The 18,374-nt window shown below is 32.0% G+C and overlaps 2 protein-coding genes and 2 long non-coding RNA genes across 6 annotated transcripts; 1 reads left to right on the top strand and 3 right to left on the bottom strand.

Annotated features, from left to right (window-relative positions):
- Positions 1-2,435: 2,435 nt before the first annotated feature.
- LOC119601608 lies at positions 2,436-3,062 on the bottom strand. Of its 2 annotated transcripts, none has more exons than XR_005231246.1 (2): positions 2,753-3,062; positions 2,436-2,694 (listed from the first exon to the last, which is right to left on the bottom strand). It is a non-coding gene; the product is annotated as an uncharacterized LOC119601608 (long non-coding RNA). The 2 variants fall into 2 exon arrangements; XR_005231245.1 differs by having other exon boundaries at positions 2,436-2,617; positions 2,753-3,026.
- A 1,805-nt stretch (positions 3,063-4,867) lies between these two features.
- On the top strand, positions 4,868-5,793 carry LOC119601607. The gene is made up of 3 exons (XM_037952640.1): positions 4,868-5,110; positions 5,178-5,340; positions 5,421-5,793. Exons 1-3 carry the CDS (start codon positions 4,909-4,911, stop codon positions 5,791-5,793), a joined length of 738 nt encoding a protein of 245 aa, XP_037808568.1. The 5' UTR covers positions 4,868-4,908.
- An 831-nt stretch (positions 5,794-6,624) lies between these two features.
- LOC119601606 (protein ALP1-like) lies at positions 6,625-7,410 on the bottom strand. Its single transcript, XM_037952639.1, has 2 exons — positions 7,203-7,410; positions 6,625-7,142 (listed from the first exon to the last, which is right to left on the bottom strand). Exons 1-2 carry the CDS (start codon positions 7,408-7,410, stop codon positions 6,625-6,627), a joined length of 726 nt encoding a protein of 241 aa, XP_037808567.1.
- A 7,311-nt stretch (positions 7,411-14,721) lies between these two features.
- LOC119601611 lies at positions 14,722-15,141 on the bottom strand. Of its 2 annotated transcripts, none has more exons than XR_005231249.1 (2): positions 15,039-15,141; positions 14,722-14,980 (listed from the first exon to the last, which is right to left on the bottom strand). It is a non-coding gene; the product is annotated as an uncharacterized LOC119601611 (long non-coding RNA). The 2 variants fall into 2 exon arrangements; XR_005231248.1 differs by having other exon boundaries at positions 14,722-14,903; positions 15,039-15,112.
- Between the last annotated feature and the right edge of the window lie 3,233 nt (positions 15,142-18,374).

Below are 18,374 nucleotides of genomic sequence, written 5' to 3'. Positions count from 1 at the left end.
CTTTTGTGGACACGATGAAATGCCTGGGCTTAATAATTGATAGTCATCTTACATTTTGACAACCATATAACTTCTGTTTCTGCTAAAGTTAACAACATGCTACGTTCCATAGACTACTCATAGACTGGAATCAGCTGATTTTAGTAATATGGCGGAGGCAAACAAAAAAAATTTTACGAAAAATCAACAAAAGAAAATGTAAAATGAACCACGGTAGATTTAAAAGAGGGACAAATATATAAATATATATTTCCATCTCTCTTCACCTTACACTTAATTTTTTTCAAATATAAAAAACAAATTGCATTACAGTCAAACCCATTTATAACTTCTTTTGCTCTTTACAAACTCATCTTAATTACCGGAATTTTGATAACTATTTTGATACAAAAACATATTTTATAAAGAATTCTTGGTTAAAACGAATTACTATTTAGTCCCATGAATAATATTTTATGCATTTATCCTTTTTTATATCGAACTTCAAAAAATATGCGTTGAAATCAAATAAACGGGTTTTACTGTACATGCAAGTCAAAAAATTTGTTTGTGGTGTTGATAGTGTATTGAAAAGTGTTTTATAATGAAAGAACATTAAGGAATAATTAAAAAACAAATCCAGTACACTTTTAATTAGAATCTAAGCAAATATTTAATAAAATAATTGTTTTCTTTTTAATACCTTATTTTTTTGCAATTCTTCTTCACATACAATTTCTTCGATGTTTACATTTTTTGCTATTTTTTTTCAAACGAGCGATGAAAACAATCATACAGCTCATCTCACACACTCATCGATTTTTTAATACATTTTATTTTTTCTTTTGCTCTAAAATTTTACCTAATGGCGAAACTCAAAAATGGTAAAAAAAATCTAAACAAAACCATACGGTTCGAATTTACTTTTTTGACAGCTGTCAATGGTTTCTTATCTGGTTATCTGTGCTACGTTCCCTATATAATTGCTTTTTGCCGGTGAGAACAAAATGTAATTTGGCTCATTCTCTACTTATGACACATTTCATTTACTGTTTGGACATTTACAGCGGTTGTACTTCATCAAATTTACGTCGAGTTAAATTGATTTTAAATCGAATAATAAGATATATATTTAGCCTGAAGATATCTGATCATACCTCTGACTATATCAAAAAGTTTTTGAAATGTTCCTTTCTGGATTATATTAAAATAAGAACTTTAAACTCACTTTATCATATAATTAAATTTCACTGTTATTTATATTTTCATGGTCTATTCGTAATCCTAATCTAATTATACCTAAAATCAACAACTCTACGTTTGAAAGATATTTTTTAGTTAGATCATGTAGGCTTTACCATGCTCTTCCCATTAGTTTGAGAACCTTTGATTTTTCTGTGGCAAATTTTAAGTACAAGCTCTTTAAAATTTTTAATTGATTGCTTTTAACACATAAGTTGCACAAGACCCACATACTTAACATTGAAAAATATTTAATTAAATGAGTTTCGACTAGCATATATTTTTGAAGGATTGTTATTATGGGCTTTTTTAAATCACTGGATTTTTTTATTTATTTTATTTCAAGAAAAAAACTATCTTTTGGCTGAAATTCAGTTTTGGTCATTATTATCTGAAAATACACTGTATAAGCTAATATAAGGTCAAAGAAAAATTAATTTTAGTGTAAAAATGGCGGTTCTGCAGCTAAAAGAAGTAAATCTAATTTGGATTTATTAAAACCAAAAAAAAAATAGTTGGATTTAGCTAATTTCAATATGGCAATGCCTTTTATTCATAGAACAAAACCAAAATAATTTTAAAATAAATTAATTTGTTTTATTTTGCTATTCACCAATTGATGGCAAATATTTTTTAAATGTATAAAAATAGGAAAATAAACAAAATTCATGTAACCAAAATATTTCACACATGATATTTCAGTGCAAATACTAATTTTTGCCACAAATTGTTACAAATTTTATGGAAAATTTATAATTTTAATATTAATTTTGAAATAACTCCATCTGTTGGCTGCTGCTGATATTATGATTTGAAATTTGTTTAGCCTCGATTAAAACCTTTTGCCTTATCCACCTGGATAAGGCAAAAGGGAGAACTAAAATTTGGATTTAATAAATCCAATTGTTTAAAAAATGCTACTAATAGCAATCCAATCCAATTGGATTTAATAAATCCAATTTGGATTTACTTAGCTGCAGAACCGCCATTTTTGCACTAAAATTAATTTTTCTTGTTGCAGTGCTCCTTAATTATACCCCCTTGACACTACTCCTATGGGGATTTGAAAAAAAAATTTTGCGTGGGGGTACCTACAATGTGCCTTTTTGAGGGGGTACAATATCTGCTGCCCAGCAGTCCTGACTGCCTTGCTCGTGGGCGTACCCTAATAATTTCATGTTGCTTTGTTAGTAAACTAAGGTTAGTAGTTTTTATTTTGTTTAAGTTAGTTTATTAGTTTCTAACTACAGAGATGTAATTTGGCTCATTGGCCTATTTGATTAGGGTTCCACCAGAAGAGTATGCGAGTGGTCAGCTCGCAGTGGAAACACCAACCTGGGAAGGGCCTAGAGTCATGTGGTGGAGTTAAGCCACAACCTTTCCCAAACTCAAATAGCTGAAAGAAAGAAGAAAAGAAACAAATTAGTATTAGAAATCTTGTGATAATGAAACGATACAGTTTTACCAGTATTCCTGAAACGAAAAAAAAACTTAATATCTAAAAATTACAATAATTTCAATAAATACTTACCTCAGTTTACATGTTGTCTGCTTCTTTGTTTTAATTAATTAATGCAATTTGTGTCAAGTTCTCACATGTATTGAATTCGCCTCGAACATCTGTAGTAAAAAGGGTTGCCAGATGTGAGATTATGAGAGTGGTCAGACACAGTGTGAGAGAAATGTGTACGTAGGATTTTATGAATGAATATGAATGTTGATAGTTCGTTAAGTTCAAATAAAGCTATTCAATGTTTAGATACAAATTGAGGAAGAATTAGAAAAGGATGGTTGTGTTATGAAATGTCAGAATGTGATGACTATAGGATTTAAAGGAGCATGAATATAATAGGCCCAATTGGAATAGAAATTCTTGGAACATATAGAGTATAAATATAAGTTTCTGCTCGGCCATCTTAAAGAGATAGAAGAAAATAAGCAGCCCAGACGGTATACATATATATTTTTTCAAATTTAAACAAAATAATATAAACAAGAAAGTGCAATTTAAATTGAACAAAAATACAAAAAAAATATAAGAACGAAGATTTAAAGTTATCTATTTGAAATAAACTTATCGAAGAATATAAGGTAATATAGAGTGTCTTAGCCTAATTAATATTAGTGTGCTGATTAAGTTTATTACTTATAGCAGTTTCGATTCTGTGATAGGAAACTAAGGAAATCCCTGCAATACTTAATCAACATAAGGCAATTAAACTTCTTAGTCCCCCAGAACTGGAGCAGGGCCAGAACAAAATACGGGGACTACAAAATTTTTTTTGGGAGAAGGCACAAAGCTCAACAACTGCCCAACAAATTATATTTGAATAAATTATTACATCATCAACGGAAAAACCATTCGGAACAGGGAAGTGCTTACTGTTAAGAAAAACAACAGAATAGTCTTTTATCTCTAATTAGTTTGATATCCCTAATATATAAGTCTTATTTAACATCTCTAGTTTAAGTTTGTTAGTTTTAGTTATATTTTTTTTATTTTGTTTTTTTTTTTTTGTGTTAATACTATTTATTAGGCATCCTTGATCTTCGATAAATACCTTACGTTTCGTACATAACATTTGTTAAACATCTCCCTGATAGTTTTCTCATCGAACCGAGTAGTGAAATTTTGAGCCAGGCTTAAAGTAGCCAGAAAAAAAATCGTTTAAGTGAGCTCTCTTAGGCTGATAGTAGTGTTGTATAAATGAGTGAATTCCCAAACCAATTGTTGGGGCATAATTAGATGAGGAAACCAATATACATATAAAGGGAATTTATTTGTTTTATAACTTGTAATTTTGTGTCCGTTTTAGTTTGGTATTTGTTGAGGCAGGGAAATATTATTGAGGAATCAGAGTTGCCATTTATTTTTGTAATAGATATAAAAGCTAAATTTGTTTTTTTTTATAGAGTTTTGTATAATTTGTTCAGGTTTTATATCCTAAGCAATAGTTATAATAAATATGTTATGAATTAAGTGAATTAGAAAAAAGAGAAAAATGCTGGAATAATCTCATTTAACAGAGTGGTTTATTAAAGGTAAGTGGTGTGGTAAAGGATTTTGAAGGGATCCCCGTAAATGTTATAGGTATGGGAGATTATGGAAGGGATAGGGCAGAATGGAGTGAACATCTAACTCCACTTCATAGGTGTTTCATTTGATATTAGTGAACAGATTCATAGAACATTTATTGTGACAGTTCTTTGGGCCATGACGAAGGGAGGTTCTCACACCGAGAGTAAGAATCATGTACGTGAGCTGGTCGGCACCTAATTCGTTATGGTGCTTTTGGGGACTCGTAACAATATGGCGCCCAAACGGAAAGCAATATCCTTAAATAGTAAGAATAGTGTGTAGCGACATCAAAACACATAGCAATAGACCAATAGTTTAAAATCACAATAGCCAATGAATATTACCATAAATCTCGAAGGAAATTAATTTCAATAATTTTAAGTAACCATTTTGGAGAATTGGAAAATCCAAAAGTTTGTTGTACTTAAAGCTACGTTCACAATGGCAGAGTACTCCACACTCCAGCAAATTGTATTTCTTTCTTTTTCATACTAATAGAATTTCAAATTTGTCTGTCTTGTTCTAATCCACTCTAGAGTCAAACAATTTCTACTCCAGAGTGTAGATTATTTTCACTCTAGAGTTAACATAAAAATGTTATAATTAACATGACAAATTTTAATTATAAACTGACAAATTTTTTCAAATATATTTCAATAATATCGAAAATGAACGCAGAAGACACGTTTAAATTTTTAGAAATTGTGCAAGGAGAAGATATCCTTTGGAATATTAAATCCAATGGATACAAAAATGTTAAAGAACGATCAAAATTGTGGAGCGAAATCGGGTCCAAATTTAATCTTTCTGGTGAGATTAGACATACATACATATTTTTTCATAAATAAACTCATATTTTATATACGTATTTATTTAGGGGACGAAGCATACAAATATTTTAGGAAACTACGGGAGAAATGTAGACGAGAAACAAATAAAGATAAATTACAAGAACGAAGTGCATCTTCTCAAACAAAACCATCGAACTGGATTTTTAAAAAGCATTTAGAGTTTTTAAGCGATGCTTTTAAGTCAAGAAGGTATTTAAACTTTTCTACATTCGAAATTTTCATACGTTCGTTTGTACACACATATATGTACATATCTTTCTTAAATATAGTGTTAATAGTTCCTTAGAATGGGACAACAAAGAATTTAACATTGAATACTTAGAAGATTGTGTTCCAGAGATTTTTGATTTAACGCAAAACTCATCGGATGCCTCTAGTACATCGAAATCAATTGAAATGCCAAAATTAATAATAAAATCGCCGCCAAAAAAGAAATTGACGCAGGAGAAACATTTTGAAGAAATCATAAATACGAACACTCAGCAACTTATTCAAGCATTAAATGCAAATGAAGATACAACCCCATTTGATGGAGTAATTGAATTTATTAAAGAAACTCTCAAACAACAAAGTGAAAGCACCCGAATCCTGCTAGAAAAAGAACTAATGGAAATAACTCTTAAATATAGATATAACACATAATTTATTTCAGATTTATCATAAAACTTCATATAAAAACGTTAATATACAATATATACATACGTATAATGTATTACAAAATTATTATTGTTTCTATTTTATAATGGAAGTATTAGCTGCATTGTAACTAACTAACTAACTAACTAACTAACTAACTAACTAACTAACTAACTAACTAACTAACTAACTAACTACTAACTAACTAACTAACTAACTAACTAACTAACTACTAACTAACTAACTAACTAACTAACTACTAACTAACTAACTAACTAACTAACTAACTAACTAACTAACTAACTACTAACTAACTAACTAACTAACTAACTAACTAACTAACTAACTAACTAACTAACTAACTAACTAACTAACTAACTAACTAACTAACTAACTAACTAACTAACTAACTAACTAACTAACTAACTAACTAACTAACTAACTAACTAACTAACTAACTAACTAACTACTAACTAACTAACTAACTAACTAACTAACTAACTAACTAACTAACTAACTAACTAACTAACTAACTAACTAACTAACTAACTAACTAACTAACTAACTAACTAACTAACTAACTAACTAACTAACTAACTAACTAACTAACTAACTAACTAACTAACTAACTAACTAACTAACTAACTAACTAACTAACTAACTAACTAACTAACTAACTAACTAACTAACTAACTAACTAACTAACTAACTAACTAACTAACTAACTAACTAACTAACTAACTAACTAACTAACTAACTAACTAACTAACTAACTAACTAACTAACTAACTAACTAACTAACTAACTAACTAACTAACTAACTAACTAACTAACTAACTAATTTTGAAAAGAGTTAATATAACTGCACAGTTCATCTCTTAAATTTAGAGCATAACTTGTTGAGTTATTAAAAGTGTATGACACAGAACAAGAACGCCAACCTCCGATGCTTAATGATCCCCCTGTTGCCATTTCCTCTTTTTGAAATTCATTACTGTTTTTGGAGCTTCTTATAAAATTATGTAGAACCACGGTACTTTTTATAATGGATTTTGCCAATTCTGGTGAGGCCGAAATCACTGTATGAAATATTCTAAATTTGGCTACCATTATTCCAAAAGTATTCTCAATGTAGCGGCGAGATGATGAAAGCCGATTGTTAAAAATTTCTTTTTCTTTTGGTAGCAATCGTCCGCCATAAGGACGCATTAGGTGGGGCTTTAGAGGAAATGCTTCATCACCAACTAAATAAAATGGAAATTTTAATGATGAGTTTGGAAGATTTGAGTCATCTGGCAAATCCAGCTCATTATTGATTAGGGCTTGACCAAATTCAGTTTGACGTAAAATTCCACCTTATAATAACAATAATTTTAACACAGAATCCACTTAGAGGTACATATGTACATACATACCATCAGACTCAGAACCATATGCTCCTACATTAACATACGTGTATTTATAATCTGCATCACATACAGCTAATAAGACCAAAGAAAATGTTTTTTTATAATTGTAGTATAAAGAACCACTATGAGCAGGCGCTGTTATAGTGCAATGCTTGCCGTCTATGGCTCCAAAGCAATTAGGCATTCCAGTTTTTATCCAAAATAATTCGGCCATTTTTTTTATGTTTTGCTTTGTTGGTTTTGGAATATATTTATCGTTTAAGCTGTTCCATATGGCATCGGTCGTTTCCGTTATTATATAGTGAATTGTAGATTTTGCAACACGAAACTCGAATGATAAACTGGAGTAACTCATCCCGGTTGCTAAATATCTAAAATCTATTATTGTAAACAACTAATAATACAATATTTACTAAATTTACCTTAAAGTAATTAACAGTCTATTTTTTTCACAAATTGGTTTTCGAAGTGAATTTTTTGATAACGATGGTCCAACTAAAAACAATAAATCTTCAAACTGGGATTTTGTCATTCGTGAAAAGTTGAAAAATGTCTCATGGTCATTCAATAACATCTCTTTGATTAAATTTGATCCAAAGCCTAATTCTTCCCTTTTTTTAAAAATGTCCCTTACCCAAACAATACGTTTCTTCTGCTTTTTAGATTTCCTTTCATTCTCTAATACAGCATGCAAAAGTGATATATAATGGCAAACTATAATCTTGTTTTTATTCATCATGCACGAAAAGATACTATAAAATATAAAAACCATTCTTCATTTAATTCTTTTAAAAGTTGAAACCACGATTACTTACAATTGCCACTTATGTTTAAATATAATTAAAAGTATTCTTTCTAATAAGGAAAAAACAAAAATGTTTCTAAATATTTATTATTTTAAATATTTTGTCTAAATTTATACTTTTGTCAAATGTTTGACAATTTATTTTGAAAATTTTCCACTCTGTATTTTGAACAGTTAACATTTTTTTGCTGGAGTGCAGAGTGGAGTACTCCAGCATTGTGAACGTAGCTTAAAGGTTGAGAATGGTTCCTGCGGCATATAAGTAAATTCTTGATTTTCAGAGTGGTAAATAAAGTTCATAATAGTTGCACAAATTAAAGCCAACTTTATTCGTACAAATTACCACTAAAATTCTTCTTAAGAAAAGTTATTTTTGTTTTAGTTTGTCACCACAATGAACCTAATCTGATAGCCCCTCAGGATAAATATCCTGAAGTGAAGTACCAGAATAATTTCTTTGTGATCCTTTGAAAGTCTATACATTAAGACTTGTCAATGTTCAAACTTTAAAGTTCATAGTTTTTTTTTTTTAATGACTGGGAACACCTAAGTGAAGTAGATCTCGAAAGAGATATATATTAATGAGATATACACACCACTACCAACAATAACCACTCGCAAATTAAAATTCTGAAAGTAAAGAAATATTGAATCTGAAACGATTTAGGAAATTTAAATAATTCTCTAAATTACTGGAAATTGTTTTGATTATTGTCATTAGGTATATACACATATATTTTTTTTTAATTATAACGTGTAGTTTATTTTGTTTAGATTTTTTTTCTTTGTTAGGAAATTTTTTAATTTTAGTAAATTAAGTAGTTTAAAAATTATTTTTTTGTTGCAAATTGCGTTAATTTCGGTTAGATATTTGTATACATACATTTCGTTATTGTTTTTTTAGTAATACTGTACAATATATATTTATATGTTTTTGGCGTTAGTTAATAGTCTACTTTTGTTTTGTATGCTGATAAGTTCAAGGTATGAATTTTAACACTAGAAATCAAACCAGAAGATACATTAGACAGAGTGAAATAGAATCGAGTACATCCATTAGAATACAAAATAATAGAAAACGGAATAGAAATCCAGATTTTGATTTGAATAGATCCACCATCCATACCGAACCTAAACAAAGAAAAACATATATAATGAATACATCAGGTAATCCGAATTCCAATGGGGGTACTGTATCGCAGATCACTGACCTTTCAGGAACAATAATAGCAGGAGCCCCGGGGGAGGCAGTAGTTTCAAATCCGGCAATTAATGTTGAGGGCAATGATGAGGGGTTGGCACCAGGTATTAGAAACTTGGTCGTAGATGAAGCCATGATGGTACAAAGATCTCTAGAGGATAAAGTCCGGAAGATGGTGCAGGACGAGATGGTAGACATAAAAAAAAACATCGGTGATTTAGCCAAGGCTGTTGAGAATCTCTCCCGTGTGGTTGCCTCAAATCAAACGGGTAGTACTCCCAATAATTTTCCCATCAACAATAACCATATTCGCAATGTAGTAAACGGTCATAGTGCGGATGTCTACAATAACAATAGTAATTTGAATACAAACGTCAATGCAGAAAACACAAATATGCGCATACCTGATCGTTATTCATATCGAACACCCAATCCTTCTGGTTTTAATTTCCAATTCTCTGCTAATCAGCCTGCAAATTGTCCATCGAGAAAGGAGAATAATGCCGGACCTGGAAATCAAGACATATTTGATTTCAGACAGATTAGAATTGATAAATTAGGTATTGTTTTTGATAACAAATCTATTAGTATTGATGATTTTATATTTAGATTGGAACATTTGAGAGCCCATTATAATATCCCCGAGAGAGAAGTTGTTCGTGATTTTCATTTATTAGTTTCAGATTCGGTAAAGGATTGGTATTGGGCTTTCATAGGAATGCATGGAATGACAGAATGGCCAGTTCTTCGCTTAGCCTTATTATCACAATATCAAAAACCAAGGTCAAATTTTGAAGTTATGAGAGATTTAGTGGAAAGAAAACAGGATAATTCTGAAACGATAGATGATTATTTTCATGTAATGAATAAGCTGAGGTCAAAATTGACACAGCCTATACCAGAATATGATATGATAAAAATTTTGAAACGAAACCTTAATCTAAATGTAGCGAGAATAGTTTACCCCATATCTGTGTCCTCAGTAGAGCAGTTGCGCATTGAGTGCAACGAAGCGGAAAGAAATTTCCCGAGAAAAGAATTTAGAAACTCTATGCCAACTACACGAACGTCTAGGCAAGTAAATGAACTAAATCGTCCTGAAATAGTTGACTTAGAGGCGTTGCACTTTGGGCAACAACAACAACAAAAGCAACCGGTAATTTGCTGGAATTGCAAAGCTTCTGGTCATGTATTCATGGAATGTCCAGTTGAGCAACGAGCTCTATTTTGTTATAAATGCTGAAAACCTAATGTTACTACGCCAAAATGCCCATTTTGTCAGCAAAAAAACTTGATGAACGGCGTGGGAACAACAGGGGACCTTCGTCACAGGGAGAACCCTGTAGCACCCAGAAACTAAGTGAATCTAGGAAAAAAGGCAACATAGTAGCACAAAATATTATCAATGCGAACGATAGTAAATACATACCACAAATGCGACATTATCTTCCTTTAGAAATTAGACTACAAAATTATGACAGAGTTAAGGCGAGAATTTTTGGACCGAAAATGGTGTCGGAACGAATATTGAAACTTCGCCGGAAATTTAAAGAGCGTAAACGAATCAGAAGATTTGTAGTAGATTCTGTAAAAAGAGCTGATAGAAATATGAATGATCCCAGAGTTTTTGTAGAAGTTAGGATAAAAGGTTCAATGAAGAAAGGATTATTGGATTCAGGAGCCTCCGTTAGTATTTTAGGAAAAGGTTGTAGAGAGTTTGTAGAGGAAAACGAAATCCACATATACCCTATGTTGACCAATGTGAAAACTGCCAGCGGTCAACAACATAGTATAATAGGAAAAGTAAAAATATTCATAACGTACAAAGAGCAACAACACGAAATGTTATTGTATCTTTGTCCGGAATTGGAACAAACTTTATACTTAGGAATAGATTTTTGGAGAGCATTTGGATTGGCTCCTGAGGTTGTAGGAATAGATGAGCTAGATATTAGTAAATTACAGGAAGACTTTAGTGATTCCAAGAGGGAATATAGGATGAAACCACATGATCTGACAGTTGAGCAACAAGCAAATTTAGATAAAGTAGTAAAACTTTTCGATACTTTTGAGGAAAAGGGACTGGGACTTACATCAATGGAAGAGCATAGTATAAAATTAGTGGAAGGCGCTGTTCCAGTAAAGGATCGCTACTATCCTATATCCCCAGCTGTCCAAGAGATCACTTACGCAGAAATTGATAATATGTTGAGACTTAATGTAATTGAATTGAGCGATAGTCCGTGGAGTAATAGAACAACAGTAGTGAGAAAACCCGGAAAAAATCGTTTATGTTTAGATGCTAGGAAGTTAAATAAACTCACAATAAAGGACGCCTACCCATTACAAAATATAGACGGAATCTTGAGTAGGATAGACGAGACCTATTTTATAAGCAGCGTGGATCTCAAGTATGCCTTCTGGCAAATTAAACTCGATGATCAAAGCAAGCAATATACCGCATTTACCGTAGCTGGCCGCCCATTATATCAATTCAGAGTAATGCCATTCGGCTTATGTAATGCGGCTCAAAGACTGTGCAGGTTAATGGACAAGGTGATACCCCAGAGTTTAAAAGACAACGTATTCATATACTTGGACGATTTGTTGGTTATATCAAGTACTTTTGAGGAACATTTAAGATTGTTATCTGAGGTCGCGAATTGTCTCAAGGAAGCTAATCTCACTATTGGACTTAATAAATCTCAATTTTGTTTTCGGGAGCTTAAATATCTAGGTTTTATCGTAGGTGGTGGTATGTTAAAAACTGACCCCGGAAAGGTGGAAGCGATCAAAAACATTAAATTACCCAAGACTACAAGAGAGGTCAGAAGTTTTCTAGGTACCGCAGGGTGGTATAGGCGGTTTATACGCGACTTTGCTACTATTTCAGCCCCTTTGACTGACACATTAAAAAAATCTAAGAAATTCGTTATGACTCCAGAGGCGGTCGAGGCTTTTGAAAAACTAAAAAGAGCGCTGACTTCGGCTCCGGTGCTGAGGCATCCAAACTTTTCGAAAAGATTTTATGTCCAATGTGACGCCTCTGATTATGGTGTAGGTGCAGTATTATTTCAGTTAAACGAAAAAGAAGAAGAGCATCCTATTGCATTTTACTCTCAGAAGCTGAATTCTTGTCAAAAGAATTACAGCGTTACAGAGAAAGAGTGTTTGGCAGCAGTGTTAGCTATTCGAAAATTCAGACCATATGTAGAAATGATGCCATTTACTGTCATAACAGATCACGCCAGCTTGAAATGGCTTATGACATTAAAAGATCTTAGTGGACGATTGGCAAGATGGTCTTTACAATTACAAGCTTATGATTTCGAGATAAAACACCGAAAGGGATCGGATAACGTTGTAGCTGACATGTTGTCTAGGGCACCGCGTGAAATGGTAGTGAATGAGATAAATAAGGATGAAATGCTAGATTTTGAGACCACAGAATTCGAAAGTGAAACATACCGGAATCTTATTACTGAAATTACAGAAAATATGGAAAAATTGCCTGATCTCAAGGTCATTGATGGCATGGTTTTCAAGAGAACTAAATATAATCAAGAACTTGGTGATGAATACAAATGGAAATTGTGGATTCCCGAGAACATAACCATGGCTATTGTAGAAAAAGCTCATGCTCCAAATAACGTAGCGCATGGAGGTATTGCGAAAACTTTAGAAAGAGTGAAGAGGTATTTCTACTGGCCGAAGATGACTAGTCAGATAAAAACGTATGTTTCAAATTGTCAAATTTGCAAGGAGACTAAGCCTGCAAATCGCAATTTAATGCCAGGAATTGGGGAAGAAGTTGTAACAGAGAGACCATTCCAAAAACTTTACATAGATTTTCTCGGAAAGTATCCTAGGTCGAAAAATGGAAATTGTTTTATATTCATAGTAGTAGATCATTTTTCAAAATTTATATTTTTAAAGGCTATGAAAGAAGCGACCACAAATAACGTTATTCAGTTTCTGGTAACCGAGATCTTTCATAAATTCGGTGTTCCAGAAGTTATCCATAGCGATAATGGGGCCCAGTTTGTATCAAAATCGTTTAGGAACATGATAGCAACATATAAAATTAACCATATAAAAACAGCCTTTTATGCCCCTCAATCTAATGCTTCAGAAAGGGTGAATCAATCGGTTTTGGCTGCAATTAGACAATATCTAGATGATGATCATAGAGATTGGGATTTATATTTATCTGAAATTGAATGTGCCTTAAGAACATCCATTCATTCTGCGACTGGTGTTTCCCCATTCTTCGCGCTATTTGGGTTTCACATGTTCTCGAGTGGCGCTGACTACAAATTAGCTCGAAAACTTTCGTCATTAAGCGATCATGAAATTCTAAATTTTGATAGGAATGAAAAACTCGAAATTATCCGGGAAAACATTAGGAAAAATATGCATGATGCCTATGAGAAATCTGCTAAAAGATATAACCAAAGGGCTAGAATTGTAAAGTTTATACCAGGTCAAGAAGTTTATAGACGGAACACGGTATTGAGTGACTTTAAGAAGAAAATAAATGCAAAATTTTGCAAAAAGTTCATAAAATGCCGAATTTTGAAACCCATTGGTAATAACATGTATGAGTTAGAATCTATGAGTGGAAAACCGATAGGGGTGTTTCACGCAAAAGATATTAAAGTTTAAATGTGCAATAATATGGTTTTAGAAGCTGTGGTAGAATCTGTGATAAACAACGTGCAATATTAGGACATAGGAAACAATATATTTTTAATATTTATATAATAATTTTTTTAGTGTTTTTCGTTTCGTCCTAATAATTGTAACAATATGTCCAAATTTTTATGTATAGATTCTAAAATTATGTTTTGCATTCATGTGTTTTGATTCATATACATGTACTTACCATAAAGTAGGGAACTTCGTGCAATAACAAATAGTATTAAGTTTGTTTGGCTTCAGAAAAGTCTCCTTGCCAGTGAAATCTATAAATTGGAAAACAAAACACCAAGTAACTTCATTATAGTAAATTCTATAATCTCAAATACTTCCCTAAAACAGTTGGAATCTATTAAGTAGCATCTACCTATTGAAAAGAACCCCTATTCATGGTTAAAAACAGCCAATCCGAACCGAATCTGAAAATAAAATGATGAAAATAACCATCAATTAATGGTCTACAGCGAATAACGTTAGATTTTTTTGTATTAAAATTTATAAATGTAGGCCCGGCTGAGGATCTCAGGGTGTGGGAGTTCCCCACGTCAACTCATATGAGTTTCTCATATGGCACTGGCACACCGTTCTTATCTACGGAAATCTTGATAAGCCCGGAGTTTTGTTGCAGTGCTCCTTAATTATACCCCCTTGACACTACTCCTATGGGGATTTGAAAAAAAAATTTTGCGTGGGGGTACCTACAATGTGCCTTTTTGAGGGGGTACAATATCTGCTGCCCAGCAGTCCTGACTGCCTTGCTCGTGGGCGTACCCTAATAATTTCATGTTGCTTTGTTAGTAAACTAAGGTTAGTAGTTTTTATTTTGTTTAAGTTAGTTTATTAGTTTCTAACTACAGAGATGTAATTTGGCTCATTGGCCTATTTGATTAGGGTTCCACCAGAAGAGTATGCGAGTGGTCAGCTCGCAGTGGAAACACCAACCTGGGAAGGGCCTAGAGTCATGTGGTGGAGTTAAGCCACAACCTTTCCCAAACTCAAATAGCTGAAAGAAAGAAGAAAAGAAACAAATTAGTATTAGAAATCTTGTGATAATGAAACGATACAGTTTTACCAGTATTCCTGAAACGAAAAAAAAACTTAATATCTAAAAATTACAATAATTTCAATAAATACTTACCTCAGTTTACATGTTGTCTGCTTCTTTGTTTTAATTAATTAATGCAATTTGTGTCAAGTTCTCACATGTATTGAATTCGCCTCGAACATCTGTAGTAAAAAGGGTTGCCAGATGTGAGATTATGAGAGTGGTCAGACACAGTGTGAGAGAAATGTGTACGTAGGATTTTATGAATGAATATGAATGTTGATAGTTCGTTAAGTTCAAATAAAGCTATTCAATGTTTAGATACAAATTGAGGAAGAATTAGAAAAGGATGGTTGTGTTATGAAATGTCAGAATGTGATGACTATAGGATTTAAAGGAGCATGAATATAATAGGCCCAATTGGAATAGAAATTCTTGGAACATATAGAGTATAAATATAAGTTTCTGCTCGGCCATCTTAAAGAGATAGAAGAAAATAAGCAGCCCAGACGGTATACATATATATTTTTTCAAATTTAAACAAAATAATATAAACAAGAAAGTGCAATTTAAATTGAACAAAAATACAAAAAAAAATATAAGAACGAAGATTTAAAGTTATCTATTTGAAATAAACTTATCGAAGAATATAAGGTAATATAGAGTGTCTTAGCCTAATTAATATTAGTGTGCTGATTAAGTTTATTACTTATAGCAGTTTCGATTCTGTGATAGGAAACTAAGGAAATCCCTGCAATACTTAATCAACATAAGGCAATTAAACTTCTTAGTCCCCCAGAACTGGAGCAGGGCCAGAACAAAATACGGGGACTACAAAATTTTTTTTGGGAGAAGGCACAAAGCTCAACAACTGCCCAACAAATTATATTTGAATAAATTATTACATCATCAACGGAAAAACCATTCGGAACAGGGAAGTGCTTACTGTTAAGAAAAACAACAGAATAGTCTTTTATCTCTAATTTGATATCCCTAATATATAAGTCTTATTTAACATCTCTAGTTTAAGTTTGTTAGTTTTAGTTATATTTTTTTTTATTTTGTTTTTTTTTTTTGTGTGTTAATACTATTTATTAGGCATCCTTGATCTTCGATAAATACCTTACGTTTCGTACATAACATTTGTTAAACATCTCCCTGATAGTTTTCTCATCGAACCGAGTAGTGAAATTTTGAGCCAGGCTTAAAGTAGCCAGAAAAAAAATCGTTTAAGTGAGCTCTCTTAGGCTGATAGTAGTGTTGTATAAATGAGTGAATTCCCAAACCAATTGTTGGGGCATAATTAGATGAGGAAACCAATATACATATAAAGGGAATTTATTTGTTTTATAACTTGTAATTTTGTGTCCGTTTTAGTTTGGTATTTGTTGAGGCAGGGAAATATTATTGAGGAATCAGAGTTACCATTTATTTTTGTAATAGATATAAAAGCTAAATTTGTTTTTTTTTATAGAGTTTTGTATAATTTGTTCAGGTTTTATATCCTAAGCAATAGTTATAATAAATATGTTATGAATTAAGTGAATTAGAAAAAAGAGAAAAATGCTGGAATAATCTCATTTAACAGAGTGGTTTATTAAAGGTAAGTGGTGTGGTAAAGGATTTTGAAGGGATCCCCGTAAATGTTATAGGTATGGGAGATTATGGAAGGGATAGGGCAGAATGGAGTGAACATCTAACTCCACTTCATAGGTGTTTCATTTGATATTAGTGAACAGATTCATAGAACATTTATTGTGACAGTTCTTTGGGCCATGACGAAGGGAGGTTCTCACACCGAGAGTAAGAATCATGTACGTGAGCTGGTCGGCACCTAATTCGTTATGGTGCTTTTGGGGACTCGTAACATTCTTTGACATTCTATTAGCATATACAGTGTATTTTCAGATAATGATGACCAAAACTAAATTTCAGCCTCCAAAGATGGCTTTTTTCTTGAAATAAAATAAATATAAAATAAATCCAGTGATTAAAAAAAGCCCCTATTATTACTTTTTAAATATATTTAATTTATTAATGTATTATTTCTTGAATCTTATTGTACATTACATACATATATTTATGTTACTACATTAATCGTATATGGCCCATTGGGCTCGATTAAATAAAGACTGAAATAAATAAAAAAATAAAATATTATTAAGTCTGTGCCCCGTTTCTGTACATAAAATTATCTATATATATAAAATTCTAACGTTACTGACTGACTGACTGACTGACTGACTGATTCATCATCGCACAGCCTAAACGGTTGAAGCTAAAGAGCTGAAATTTGGACAGGAGGTTGGTCTCCCGCCAAATAGATCCACTAAGACGGGATTTTTGGAAATTCGAATGTTTAGGGGGTAAAAAAGGGTAAAAACGGGTAAATTCGGTAACCTTATATCTCCTAAACTAGAAAAGATACAAAAACAGTTTAAAGCTTATCGCCGTTCATTTAAAAAATAAACGGACAGGTGTCTGGTACTTTTTCAAAATTCGGCCCCTTTAGGGAATAAAGGGGTAAAAACTGTATTTTGGTACTTTTTTCGCACCCCATGTATCTTTTAAACCAGTGCACATTCAAAAAATATTTTTGACTCCTTCATAACTTAACGAAAAAATAAAAATATGAATTTAGTACTTTTTGGATATTCGGACGTTTAAGGGGTTAAAATTGTACCTATTTTTGGTACTTTTTTCATAAAACATTGTTTTTGGTTTATTAACTTATACATATGAATACATAATAACGGGCTCCCACTACGATGTTGCAACTTTTTGGAATAGAATTTTTATTTCGTTAATGGGGAGGAAAAAAGTACCAAAAGGGGTAAAAACGGGAAATTTGATTTTATTCAACCACAATGATCCAATTTAGATAAAATTTTTAAATTTAGAAACACTAAATATCCTAATGGGGTGTTATTTGGAACCCCGGTATCAAGTGATATTTTTTGGTACTTTTCATTCTCCAACTGGTCCTTTTTGAGTTTTCTATGACATTGAAATAGAAACATGAAATTAATAATAAAGGGACTTTTCGCTACTTTTTCGTTCTACACAGGTACTTTTTTGAGTTTTCTTTAAAATTAAACCTAGAAACATGAAATTAAGCATGTAGAGCTCGGAGTAAATGAGAATCTATAAAATGGGACTTTTTGGTACTTTTTCGTTCTTCAAAAGGTACTTTTTGAATTTTCTATAATATTGAACCTAGAAACATGAAATTAAACATGTAGAGACCGGAGTAAATGAGAATCTATAAAAGGGGACTTTTTGGTACTTTTTGGTACTTTTTCGTCCTTCGACTGGTACTTTTTGAGTTTTCTATAAAATTTAACCTAGAAACATGAAATTAAGCATGTATAGCCCAGAGTAAATGAGAATCTATAAAAGGGGACTTTTTGGTACTTTTTCGTCCTTCGA

The sequence above is a fragment of the Lucilia sericata genome, unplaced genomic scaffold (assembly GCF_015586225.1).
Source record: "Lucilia sericata isolate MDLA Ls3-8-SP2 unplaced genomic scaffold, ASM1558622v1 Contig000177F_arrow, whole genome shotgun sequence".
Lineage (NCBI taxonomy): Eukaryota > Metazoa > Arthropoda > Insecta > Diptera > Calliphoridae > Lucilia > Lucilia sericata.
The sequence above is the reverse complement of the archived record's forward strand: the minus strand, read 5'-3'. Positions and strand labels throughout refer to the sequence as shown.